Genomic DNA, 12,981 nt, shown 5'->3' with positions numbered 1-12,981 from the left:
GATCTGTTTACACTGAGTGCGTACCTGCATTTCCGAACTGCATACGAATACAGCTGGAAAACTACTGGAGGAAACTCTTTCAAACGGCGCCATTCGATGTAGTTCAGGGGAACCTTTTTGTGTTTTGTTTTGTAGTCTCCAACGAGCACCTGTAAAAGTGTGACTCGCTGGGTAAGGGGCTTGTCGTGCGGACGCTCTCAGCTCTCAGCTCTCAGCTCTCAGCTTTATGTCTGCACGTCTTTATTTGTGAAGGTCTGCGTATGTACAGTGGGTAATTGAAGTACAATGTCCTCCTCCTCCAGGTTTGCCAACGCGGGCGTGTTGGAAACCGTACCTTTGAGTACGCGCTCTCCATAGGCTGCTCATGGGTTGCTAAGCAACCCTGCGTCTGCACTGTGAAGTGGGGGGGGGTTGGGATGAAAGAGCGGCGCCAGGTCAACGCAGGCAGCCCCCCCTTGATTGGACACGTCTCATGCCCGTGATGAACAACGCTGATCGGAATCGGTTTCAGGGGTGAGGTCTCGGCCCGATCCCAGTCCGAGTCTCAGAGTCCACTAACGCTTTGTGAGCGTGTGTTAAAACAAACCGGTAAAGTTTGCCTGAATCCACAAGGTACAAAACCACAGCAAAGGTCGTGCAACGCATACTGTAACCGTCAGGATGTCGTTTTTATGACAGAACTATCTGTGATTCAGTCTTTTGGTACAATTAGTCAGATGGAGGTGTACATCCAGTGATCACTTTCTAAGGGTTTCGTTAAAATCCGGACAGGTGGTTCATGAGGTATTTCGCTAACAGACGAACAGGGTTGACCCCAACAGTTTTAAACGAAGATCTCACGCTACGTTCTGTGATCGACTCTCAGCTACAACCACACCAACCTTAAGCGCAATTTCTGTAACACTAACTGCGTTACAGCCATGTTTTCTAAGGTCAGTTGGCAGCCATCTTGAATTGGGCTGGCTCCAAACTTTGATGAGCTTTAATGGTACGTTCAGCGATTGTTTCCTGAAAGTTTCATCAGAATCTGCTCAGTGGTTCGTGAGATATTTTGCTAACAGGAAGATACAGATTTTTAAAGAAAATCTTGTGCAATCTGTTAGCGCTCAGAATATGTGCCGGGGATAAGACTCAGCTACTACCACACCAGATTTTAGGTCAAATCTGTAAAATTGACTGAGTATTAGCCTTTTTGTGTGTCTTTTAAGGTCAGTTGGTTGTGGCAGCCATGTTGAATTGGATTAACTCCAAAGGTTAGTCAGCTGCAGATGTACATTCAGTGATTACTCCTCAGATTTCATTAAATTGTGTCCAGTTGTTGATGAGATATTTCAGTAACAAAAAACATGATCTTCTCTCGCCTTCGTGTTATGAAATCCCGAGCGCTCTTGCAAAATTTTTAACGAAGATGAAAACGCCAGCGCCCCCACCATCTGTGCCGAAGATGATGATGTGAGGACCGATACAGTTCAGATTTATGGCGGGGCAAAGGGCCCAGATCAAGGAGGGGATGGCGGTGGCGGGGGGGGTCACGCCTGCCGTCTCCAAGGTAACAGGATGGTCCACAGCCAAGTCTCCATGCCTGAATGGTCCAGAGTCTCTACAGGAGACAGACTGCTGCCACCCAGGCAGGCCCATGCAAGGTCAGGACAGGTTAACAAGGACAAGCTGAAATGGATTTACTGTACCTGAACAAACCTGCCACTCAAAGCGGGGGTTGGAGACACGGATTATAGTCTTAAAGGGTCTCATGTTCAGATTTTACACTCAAGACAATATGGCAAAGTGTGAAAACAGTTCAACCTGCAACTCTTGTACGTATTGGAAAAGGTATTATGGGGAAAAATGAAGGCAGGATTTTGACCCTTTTTATTGTGTCATCTCTTGTTTTCAGTAGGAGTAAAATAAGTGTCAAGAAACCTTCTGTGGAGTTTAAAAAACACACCTACCTGCAGCTTCAATCCTGTCACCAACCTCAAAACTTGGCAGCTATCTTAACATTTTGCAGCAGTTTCTGAAGGACGTACCAGAGGTAAAAGGTCAGTTATTAATACACTTGAACACTTAACATAATAAGCTGTTTAAAAGTGCAATGAAGACTTAAGCTAGGTAATTCAGTTAGCAACTGATGCTAACACGTTACAGCATAATTCAGTTAGCAACTGATGCTAACACGTTACAGCATAATTCAGTTAGCATCTGATGCTAACACGTTAGCATAACAAATTAGCAACTGTTTGCTAGCTCGTTAGCATAACACTAACTCAAGTGTTGTGGTTTGGAGTGATTTAGTTTATGGTAAAATAGTCAAAAACAAGGCTTATATTCAGTTTACACGTCTCCCCCCCGTTTGTTTATCTTTTAGTTTTTAACTGGTCAGTTGTTACTTGAACCCTAATTAGCTTTTGTAGATGTATATATTACATCTTTCTTTCCCCTTTATAGTTTGATTTTAAACACTTACGAAGAGATAGATGAAAAAAAAAAAACAACTCCTCCAGATTTATATGATACATGCAGGTAGCTGTACCTATATATAGGAGTGGATGAACTTAGGCATTTGTTGTGAGTGTATGATGTATGAGACAGGGCTATGGAGTGTGGATCATGGCAGGTAAGCAGTAAAGGGGATGGGGTTGTCATGTCAGGGATGGCAGTCTTGAAGTACATGAGATAAACAACACTTCTTGTTCCCTGGGATGGAGGGTTAAAGCCTGGCGGCAGACAGCCAGCATCAGTGATGGCACCAACTGTCTCTGGCAGCCTGTACTCTCTGCTGCCTGGCCAAACCAAGGTCTTAATGTTTGCGGAAGTCATCATTTATGATCGTTTTTAGGAGAGATAAAAAATGTGATGAACAACTGCAGACAATGTGAGGAGGTACAGAGAGCTTTGCTCCTAAATGAGGACACAATAAGTTAAAATATCATATATCAATGTGACTTGTTTAGCAGGATTCAATAAATCAGACAAAGCATCAGCTATCACTTTAAACACAATAGTCCTTTGTTTTTCATAAAACAAAATAAGGATCAGTACTAACATTGATACCACATGCCCTGCTATTTCTTTGAGGAAAAGATAATTTAGTTTTACTTCCCAACCCTAGTTTTAAAGCCGTGAGATGTCAGCTGTAATAATTATTTGTCTGGTGTTAACAAAGACAGTACACAAAAGTATTTTTAGCCTAAGCTAATTTGCGATTCCTCTCCGTTGGTCCTTTAGCATAACAGACAGTTAAAAACAAAGACAGCATAGAATAAAACCCTTTATTTCTGTGAAGGCCAGTCAGTTTTAAAAAGTGGTAATACACAACTGTATAGCTGGTCAGAAAGTATCTTTCTGTCTTTAGACGAAATGATCCAGGCTGGAGCTTGTGAACACATTATATTTTGGTTTTTAATCTGGACAAACATCAGTAATAGGGTTGTATAGAGGGCACATTTTTATTGACACTTCCTGAACTCTGTTGTTTAACCAGCTGTTTTCCTTCAGCGAGAATATTCTGTTTCATATGTGTGATACAACTTTGGTTTATTATCATGGATTAAAATGGAAAATCCTATAGAACTTACTATATGTGCAGTAATATCCTGTTGGACATAATTTTCTAGCTTTTTTAATGCAAAAGTGATTGATTTCTCTGTGCAGATTTTCTCGTGGATGAGGCTGAGCTGTGTATAAAAGTCCGTGTCAGTGTTTGTTGTAACTCCGTCACGTCTCCAGGTGAATCCTCTGGCTGTCACTGTAGTTCATGTTCAGCACCAGGAGGGGGAATAAACAATCTTTTCTGTCATTAATCACAACCTTTTAGGACACTCCACTGCTTCCACCCACCTCTCTGTCCTCTCTGCTTCTTCATCACAGTTAATCACCTACAATCAGCGCTTAGGCAGATCTCGGTCCTCTGGACGATTGGCTGAGCTTTACGCGAGGGCGGGCCCTGCACCGATGCATCATCCGGACGTACCAGCGCAGCAGGAAAGATCCTCTCTGACGCTCCCTCCCCCTCTCCCTACCTCTCACTCTGCCTCTCGATTCGTACGCAGAAGCACAGACTGCAGCAGAGCGCAGGGCCAGCAGGGTTTTCCTCCTCATTCTGGAACCGCCGAGAAACCGGAGAGACACCGACCTGCTGCGGAGGTCGTTTCTGGAGGATCCACCGAGGAGGATTTGACCTGCAAGCGGCTGACACTGTAGGTAGGTATGCGTTTATCTCACTGTAGGTGTGTGTGTGTGTGTCCATGCATTTGAGTCCACTGCAGAAGCAGCAGCACTGCAGATACTCCGACCAAAAAGCTTCTGCTCATCCCTCCCTCCCATCCCCCCACTCTTCTCTTCCTCCTCATCTTCTCTTGCCACTAACAGGGACTTGACATATTTTCCAAAAACTGCGGGGTGGACGTGTGTGCCAGCCAACCAAGCTCATGCCTTCAAATGATCCTCCCTCTGCAGGTGAACATCTGGCTCCCAGAAGCAACTGCGAGGACTCCTCGAAGCGCCCGTCTCTCCTGCGGGACTGCCCCACCACCCCTTTTCTGCTCGCCCCTCGTCCCCCGCCTGAGATTAGGATGCTCGGCTGTGCGCCCCTGTGCTGAGGAGGCGTCGGCGGGCAGCAGCATGGGCGCTGCGCTGGCCGGCATTCCCACCACCCCCTCCGCCACCAATCTGCCACCACCACGCTGCCCAACGGAGACGGGCGCTCCCCCCAGCCCTGCTGATGGGCGAAGACACTGACACCGCACCGACGCTCAACCACCACGGCTTCCTCCCCGACCACAACTATGTGACTGAAGGTAAGGAGACAGGGGGAAGCCGCGTGTTCGTTCGGATTCTGTTTGCATGCTCTCTCTTATACAAGGTGAATCTATTTATGGAGTTTCTGAAGAGTGTGCGCGCGACTAAACAAGATTAGGACGGCTTCCTAATCTTCTCTAATCTCTGTGTTGATGTGCTCAGACAGGGCTGCACACTTTGGAGCAAAATGCAACTTCACTTGCCTCACTCTGTCTGTGTTTTGCCCTTTTCATTTCTGTTTGTGTTTTTGCAGCCATCCTTTCACTGTGTGGAAGATTTTTTATTTTGTCACACAGCAGGGGGGAATTGATCCGGCCGCCACCCAGTTGTGTTTGTTTGTCTCAAACCATGTGTAATCTCAGAGAGAAAGAAGGATATATATATATATCACAAACAAAAGCAGGCCAGAATCTTCCACTTCATTCTTGCAGTTGAACTGAGCTGCTTGTCATCTTCACACACCGCTTCAGTTTATAGCAGGTGCATGTGTCAAACTAAAATGTGCCGGGGAAATATTACAAAGCCCAGCAGCACACGAGCCGTACAGTACCCAAAGCTGAGCATTTTCTGGTATTTTCTGACCAGAGGCAGACTGTAACATTGTATAACACCTCTAATCTTCATAATACATCCAATCTTCCCTCTTTACCTGTTCCTTACAGCTTAAGCTCCTCTTGCTTCTCCAACCATATTACCGTCAGAGCCTCGTGGCAGTGTTATAAGCTTATTTATGATCCTGGCGTTATTGTTGAAAGTGATTGAAGCGGCCTGTGTTTCAGGAGACAGGCGATTCTTTTGGCTTTTAGCTGTTTTTGTTTGTCTGCGTGTGTGGCTGGGGATTCTCTGTTTTGTCCTTTCCTCGCACGTGAAGCATTTCCCTAAGTTGTAAGTGAGTAAAAAGCGTTATTTCGTGAGGATATTTGATGAGCGAGTAGCTTTGGTGAGTCCCACCATCCGCCAGCCATCTATTATCGCCATAGAAACAGTCAGCGGTGATAAACATGCTGCTTTTCATGCTTGACCAGTATGACTGACAGGCCGTCTCCACCCACCGATAATGGCGGTATTAATTATTCCCCACGTCCCAGGCGGACGTTATTCCGGGAGAATTGCTGATGAGCCTGCGCCAGGGTGGACACAACGCCGAGCAGGAAAAGCAGCAAGTTGCACTCTCGTTGCTATCCCTCTAATGACCAACCCATTATATGCTGCAAGAAAGAAAAGAGAGAGAGAAAGAGAGAGAGAAAAAATTACTTCTTCTCCTCTAAATCTCTTCTCCATTCCCCCCCTCCACCTTTCACCCGTGCTCAGCCATGTCCCCCTCCACGTCTCCAACCCCCCCCTCTCGTCGGGTTCTCCAGTGCAACCAGCAGCATTGTCCGGCGCTGAAGTGGTGCATCTGCCAAATAATTATCCAACAGAGCTCTAAAGGCTGCTCGAACACAATGTGCTCCTGTGTGTGTGTGTGTGTGTGTGAGAGAGAGAAAGATGGACTGCTGGAGTCAGACAGCAGAGATGGGATTTTATTTTTGTCAGTCCATGTTTTTTGTGTACTTGTTTCACATCACACACGAGGGGAAGGCGGCGTGCGTGACGTGTTTGCTCGTATTCCTGTGCGAACGTGCGTCTGCGAGTGTTTTGTGTGTAACCAGCGTACATGACAAGTGCGTCTGTAGAGCTTCCCTTAGGGATTCCCCCTGCCCTTTAACTTTTATGGGGGAGGGATGTTTACCCCCCCGTCCTTACTGTCCCTCTCCTCATTTCCTCTCTCCATCGCGTGCTTCGCCCCCCCCCCCTTCACGTATTTTGACTTCCAAACTATCTCCCTGTGCAACATCATCCCCTCCAGCTGGAGCCGTACTGTATCCAGAGAAGAGGGGGAGGAATTATTAACAAAATCTAAATTTGGACGGCTTTGAGAGTCGAAACTTAATACAGTACTGTGCAGAAGTCTTGAGTCGTCCCTTATTTCTTTATGTTTTGTTTCCAAGCAGCATTAAAAAAGGCTCCGAAGCTCCAGGGATGAACCAACGTTTAAACAGATTATCAGCAGAAATTACAGGAACAAATTTAGATTTTTAGGCACTTTGTTTCTAGCAGTCTGTCTCAAAGACACAGTTTGTTTCTATTTCTTTCTTTAAAACTGTGAAAAGGCTAAATATGACACAGATTCACTCATAAAATATAGTTTAGTTGCACCAACAAGGTGATTTTTAGAGCTTTTAGCTGAAAACCTGACATACGGTTCAGCTGAAGGATGATGAATCTCAGATCCAGATTTGTTTTCTGTATTTTTAAAACCGGTAACTTTCAGATTTTGTTCATTTGCTGCAGATAGTTTTTTTTTTTTAGGCCTGACCTCAGATGTGAGGTCTGTCATTCTTTCACGTCTGTCTGGGCTTTTGTGTTGGAAGAGTTCGAGTTAAAGCGCCGCTCTATTGAAAGGCTCAAGGGTGCGATTTTAAATCTGATGTCGGTTTCTTTCTGAGTGACAAAAATTTAGTCCACACACACACAACTGGAGGTAATTACTCAAGCCATTTTTTGGTTATGATTCAGCTTTTTGCTGGTAGTTGTCCTGCTGTTTGGTTGATGGTCCAGAAAGCCTGTTTCAGAAAGGGCAGTCACTGGAAAATCCATACAGCCATAACATCATGACCACTGACCTGTTCACATTGACACCTGAGAGTTAGCAGAACACATTAGGAAACAACCTAGGCCAAACAGCTGGGTCATAGCAGATGATCCAAGGAAGAAAAAACAGTGAACTCGTGGTTCATATTGTTTAAAACAGAAAAGCTATTGTGACTCTAATGGCTTAGAAAAAGAGTTTTCAAAACACAAAGTGCAGGGAACCCAAACTGAACCAGTTTTTATCACTGAAATGGAAAACTGGACTACAGAGCAATAGGAAGAGCTGGTTTGGTTTGATAAAGGATTTTTTTTTTGCATCTTGTGGATTCTAGTTCTGTTTTATAGCTCACTGAGGAAAAACAGCACCAAGGGAGCTAAGAAGTTAAGAGCTGGAAGGTCCCCTTTTTCTTTATTTACATCACTAAATGGGTCAGGTTGTCAGGAACGCGGGACACGGAAAAGAACCCTGAGTGCAGACTCATAGTAAAAAAATAAACTGATTTATTAACTACGGAAAAATAACAAAACAAATGCTGACGGGGCAGCAAACAAAAACAGAACGAAAACCAAATAGCACAGGGAAACAAAACATCAGGGAACTAAGGCACGGAGACAGCTACAACCAACCAAGAAAAAACAATGAACCAGCGGATAATGAGAGAAGTGACCGGGTTTTTGAATACTGAGGGTGACGAGATAAGTAGAAACAGGTGAGTGGAGATAATTATGGACAGGTGGAGATGGGCGTGACAAAGAGGGCAAAAAGAGTGACAGGGGAGGAGTGAACTACTGAGCAGGAACATAAACAGGAAAAAAAAACAAACAAACTGAAAACAATCACAAGACTACAAAAACAAAAAGAATCCAAATTCTCACACAGGTTGGGCTGAACAGTGAGGGTATTGGGTGAAAAATAATTAATATTCAGTCTTGAACAAGTTCAGGGGATTGACTTGGCTTCAGATCCAGTTGCTTGGCAAACATCAAACTCACAGAACCTCGAGGATCTGCTTCTTGTAGCAAAAGGAAGATCTACTCGATATTAGGCCCAGTAATTGGTATATGTGTAGGTACCTAGATTTTCTTACCTTTTTAAAACTTTTACTGGTATAATCACTTACCCTGTCAGGACCTGTAGTCCTTAAGGGAACCAAAGCCAGGCCCTGATTGGGTGGAGCATCATTTAGGGTTAGAAGTTAGATTTATGGCTGACATGTGATTTGAGTCTCCCTTTAAGTTTATCTTTAGGTTTAGGTTACAGGAATGAATAGAAGTCGATATAATGTCCTAATAAGGATAGAAATAAGAATGTGTGTGTGTGTGTGGGCATAATGCTGTTTCTGATTCGTGTACAGAAAACATAAACTGTATCTGTCACTCTAAAACATGAATATAAACTCAAATAAGTTACCACTCAGTGTCAGAATCCTTCTCTTTGATACGTTTTAAACTGAACAGAACCTTTTATAATAAGAGTTGTCACAGATGAGATGGATTTGTTTTCTTTCTCTGGCATCTTTAGCTCGATCAGCACATTTATCATCTTCAGAGTCTCTTGAATGAGACCAGGCAGATACAGGAAGACTCTCCATCTCTCTCTCTCTCTCTCTCTCTCTCTCTCTCTCTCTCTCTCTCTCTGTTCATCTCCCATGTCTCGCTAACCTTCCTGCTGCACCCCCACCTGTGACGATTTCATGTCTCATAAGTATAATGTGATCATGAATACACTCCCGGTAGGTTTTCTTTGGTGAGTGCTCATCATGACTGAATGTGGTGATTTAGTAACTCAGTCCCTCCCCCTGCCCGGTCCTTCTTCCTCCCTCACCCTCTGCTCTCCCTCCCTTCCCTCCCGTCCACCGTTGCTCCTCTTACAGGGCTGCTCCTGGCTATAGCCTGAAGAGCTCCGCCCATCCCGTCCACCCCTCTCCACCCTGGAGTCCTCCCCCAGGATGTTGAGCCCCATCCAGGTCCTGTGCTCCGACATCACTACCCTTTCTCTGGAGCCTGAGCCGTTTGCCTCTTACACTGAAGGTGTGTGCTCTATCCTCTTCTCTCCCAAAGCTCGTATCGTTGTCACGCTTTCACGCCACATGACCCCGGAATGACATACGAGAGCGTGCGAGTGCACCTGTGTGCGAGAGTGAGCGTGTGTGTGTTTGGAAAGAAAGTGTGTCATTAGGAGTGTGTGTGCGTAGGAGTACTTCGAGAGTCTGATTGTTATAAATATCCCTTTTTGTCTCTGTCTGCCTGCCTCATCCGTTTGATGTGTGTTTATTTTTGTCTCCGTCCGGCTGAATCCGTGTGGATTTTAATAAGTGCGCCATTTTTTTTCTTTTCTAATTAGTTTGATCACATGGCATCTCATCTCCTTCAAAGCATAACTGTCCCCATTTTACTTCTGTTTAATATTAAAGAGGAAAAGCACACAGACGTGTTTATTTCCATGCATACAAACAATAATCCCCAACTCCCAGAACCTCTAAATGCACAATACGTGTAGACACCAACACAAGTTGGGCTGCATCCTAAAAGTTATTTCTGTAACCATTCATCTGCTAATTATATTAGTAATTTAGTGATTTATTGAGTATTTGCTGGAAAAGTAAGACTTAAGAGGCCAAAAAAACAACCATTTGTGCATTTTATGCTTAAAAAGAATCCATAACCATGCAAAAAAAGGCAAAATTGACCTGTTTAATCTACTTCTGTCAGCTTTGAGTGTGCTGAGAGAGAGAGGAAAAAGAGCATGAAAGGGAGCTAATCTTCATTCAAAGATAATGTTTCAGTATTCATGAGACATCAACTCACCGGATTAGATTAGGACCTAAACCAGCTAAGCTCCTAATCTTTTTCATGTCACAGTGTTGTATATTTAGTGTCAAATAAACTGATTTTTTTCTTAAAAAAAAAAAAAAATGGTAAGACGCTTCACAGCTTTGAGGATTGTTTATTCGCTGCATGTTTAGCAGCAAAGTAAAGAGCAGGATTACAGGTGTGCTCCTCGCTCGCTGTAGCTCGCCTGGTTTCTGATTCTAATTGTTTGAGTCCATAACCATTAGGCTCACACCGGCTCGGCTCCATTGTGCTGATGTGTTGTGTTTGGAAAAAACGTCCGATTTCCCGCTGTGCTGCGCTTAAATCGCTCCTCTGCACACACGTGCGCCTCTAACACAAACACAAGCGCGATTTCCTTTTTTTTTTTTTTTTTTTTATCACATAACTCCAAAACTGCAGGACAGGGATCAATTTAACATCTCCCTGCAGCAGTTTCTCCCCCCTCCTCCTCCTCACCCCCTCCACCCTGTTTATTTCTCTGCAGAGTAATTGTGCACGCACGCTTGTGCCCATTCAGACAGGAAGCACGGGGCGTTGGAGCCACAGCGTGCGGTTGGAGAACACACGTGCAGGCACGTCTCCTGCTGGGAGAAGGCTTGTCCCAGCTTTTAGGGAGCGTGTGTTTTTGGCTCCACTTTAATGGGCCGTGTTTACTCAGAAATCAGATTTTCTATAATTGGAACGTCTGCTCCCCTCTCTGTCCCCAAAGAAACCCCGAGAAAAAAGGATTTCCCCCCTCTCTGCTCCTTCACCGCCACCCTCATTCCTCACCGACCTCCTTTCCTCTCCTCCTATTGTGTAACACTATAATATAGTATAGTGTTTATATAGTTGAAACTAAATATATTAATAACTAATATTCAGAGTATTATTTCCCCAGTGCATATATTTATAAAATATTTGATTTAAAAATAAAAAAACAGCTGAAATTATATGTTTAAAATATTGCCGTTCACTGTAGCTGTTTGAAAACTGAATATTTATGAGCACATTTTCAGGTTTTTGTCTGTTTTCTTCTTTAAAATGTCATGATTGCAGCGGTATAAAACACCATAAAGTTCCACGCCCTCGAATCTAGAAATGCGGATGTTAACTTAATAAAAAGCTGATGTTTGTCAGGGTTTTTATTTAAAAAAAAAAATTGTTTACATTTGACAGTAGCAGGTAATAAATATCCAGTTTTGGAGCCCGTCCTCAGAGATCCAGCGATGAAGAGTGTTTTAAAGCTATCAGAGCAGACAGCGGATATCAAATTTATTAGATATTTAGGTGAAACCTTCCTGTTCCACAGGAAAAGTTAAAGAAATTAATAAAAGTTGTCATTTAATAGCTGATAGTTTATTATTGCATTTTAGAATAAAAGTCTGTTTTATGTTTCTGTTTACCTCAAACCTGAGGTGTCATTAATAAACGGAGTACAGTTTTGGTTTTTGTTGTCGCATGCTTGCAGATATTTTGCTGATTTATAAAAATCTGGTTTCAGTGAATGATATAACAACGATTTATTTAAATTCTTTGCTTAGCACCGTTCTGCTGCTTCCAAGCTGTTTTCAAACACTCGACTTCACATTTGAGTTTTGTTGGGTTTTTGTGTGACTGGGTTCATTCGTGCAGTGTGTGTGTGTATGTGTGTGTGGGGGCTCCCGCACCTTCAGTCACAGTTTGTTTCTTCAGCCTCTGCAGCGTGACAGTGATTCAGACAAGCCTGCTGATGCCTAAAGACTACGAGACGGACGCTTCCAGCTTCACTCTCGTTCTCAAACGTCTTGATCGCGAGTCTCAGAGGTCACACACTCGGATACGCCGCAGAGTCACACACACTGAGCAAAAACATTGCAGCGATTGTTTTTCCTCCTTTGTGTTCCTAATTTTTTTTGTACTTTCTGCTCGTCATAGGATCAAACGAGACAGATGGGTGTGAGATTTACTGGTTGTGTGTGTGTGTGCAGGAGAGGCAAACAGACAAACACAAAGAAGAAGAGGGTGGAGGTTGAGAGCAGACAGGAAGAGACTGGAGAGTGTGTGCTCCATATTTTATTCAGTTACATTGTGTGCTGCTCTTGTGGTTTTGCTTAGCTGGGCTCTTTGTGACTTGACTCTCTCTCTCTCTCACACACACACACACACACACACACACAAGGAGCAACAGAAGCACACTTCTGCTGTGCACCATTATGTGCTCGTGTACATTTAATGCTACCTGTTGGCCGCACTTACATGCTCCGGTGAATTTATGTCGGCCCGTGTGTTTCATTGATTATCTGGAGGTCCGAGTTCGTGCCGTGACATTTCGCTCCGTCCCTTGGCGCTAATTCAGCAACATTTTTGGGGAAGTGGACAACACAGCAGCCGAGTAATTATTTCTTCCTGCGAGAGTCGAATTGATGAATCCCACTTCCTCCTTCATCACACCTCCCGTATACGGCGAAGCGATGCGAGTACCGCAGCCACGGGTTGGTTCAGCCCGTTGCCACGGCAACCCCCACTCACCAGAGGACACCCCCGGCACTGCGCTCTCTCCCCCTTCCTTTCCCGTCCCTCCCATTCTTCCAGCGTCAGCATCAGCACGTACACGCCTGCACGCGGCCGTGGGGGGAGGGATGAGAGAGGAAATAAAAACAAAACGAGTGAAATGGGGCAAAAATTAGGGAGTGTGCAATGAGAAATGACTAAAGAACGTGTGTGTGTGGGGGGGTGTGGGTGTGTGTGTGTGGG

At 44.3% G+C, this 12,981-nt stretch overlaps 1 protein-coding gene and 1 long non-coding RNA gene across 5 annotated transcripts in view; both read left to right on the top strand.

Moving 5' to 3' along the window:
* Positions 1-1,578: 1,578 nt before the first annotated feature.
* Positions 1,579-3,693, top strand: LOC119617328. Its single transcript, XR_005233563.1, has 3 exons — positions 1,579-1,814; positions 1,895-2,039; positions 3,652-3,693. It is a non-coding gene; the product is annotated as an uncharacterized LOC119617328 (long non-coding RNA).
* Positions 3,694-3,946: 253 nt separating this feature from the next.
* The window catches only part of LOC108243085 (serine/threonine-protein phosphatase 2A 55 kDa regulatory subunit B gamma isoform), a 24,472-nt gene continuing 15,437 nt past the window's right edge, over positions 3,947-12,981 (top strand). The window contains exons 1-3 of one of the 4 annotated variants that reach the window (XM_025008616.2): positions 3,947-4,196; positions 4,456-4,796; positions 9,306-9,462. In XM_025008616.2, coding sequence (XP_024864384.1) covers positions 9,381-9,462 — 82 coding nt within the window. In that variant the 5' untranslated portion in view covers positions 3,947-4,196; positions 4,456-4,796; positions 9,306-9,380. Of the gene's footprint in view, positions 4,201-4,368; positions 4,797-9,305; positions 9,463-12,981 lie in introns of all 4 variants that reach the window. The other 3 variants (XM_025008615.2, XM_037977615.1, XM_017428303.3) reach the window with 3 other exon arrangements.

This window comes from Kryptolebias marmoratus, linkage group LG9 (assembly GCF_001649575.2).
Source record: "Kryptolebias marmoratus isolate JLee-2015 linkage group LG9, ASM164957v2, whole genome shotgun sequence".
Taxonomy (NCBI): Eukaryota; Metazoa; Chordata; class Actinopteri; order Cyprinodontiformes; family Rivulidae; genus Kryptolebias; species Kryptolebias marmoratus.
This window is presented reverse-complemented; position numbering and strand designations above follow the sequence as displayed.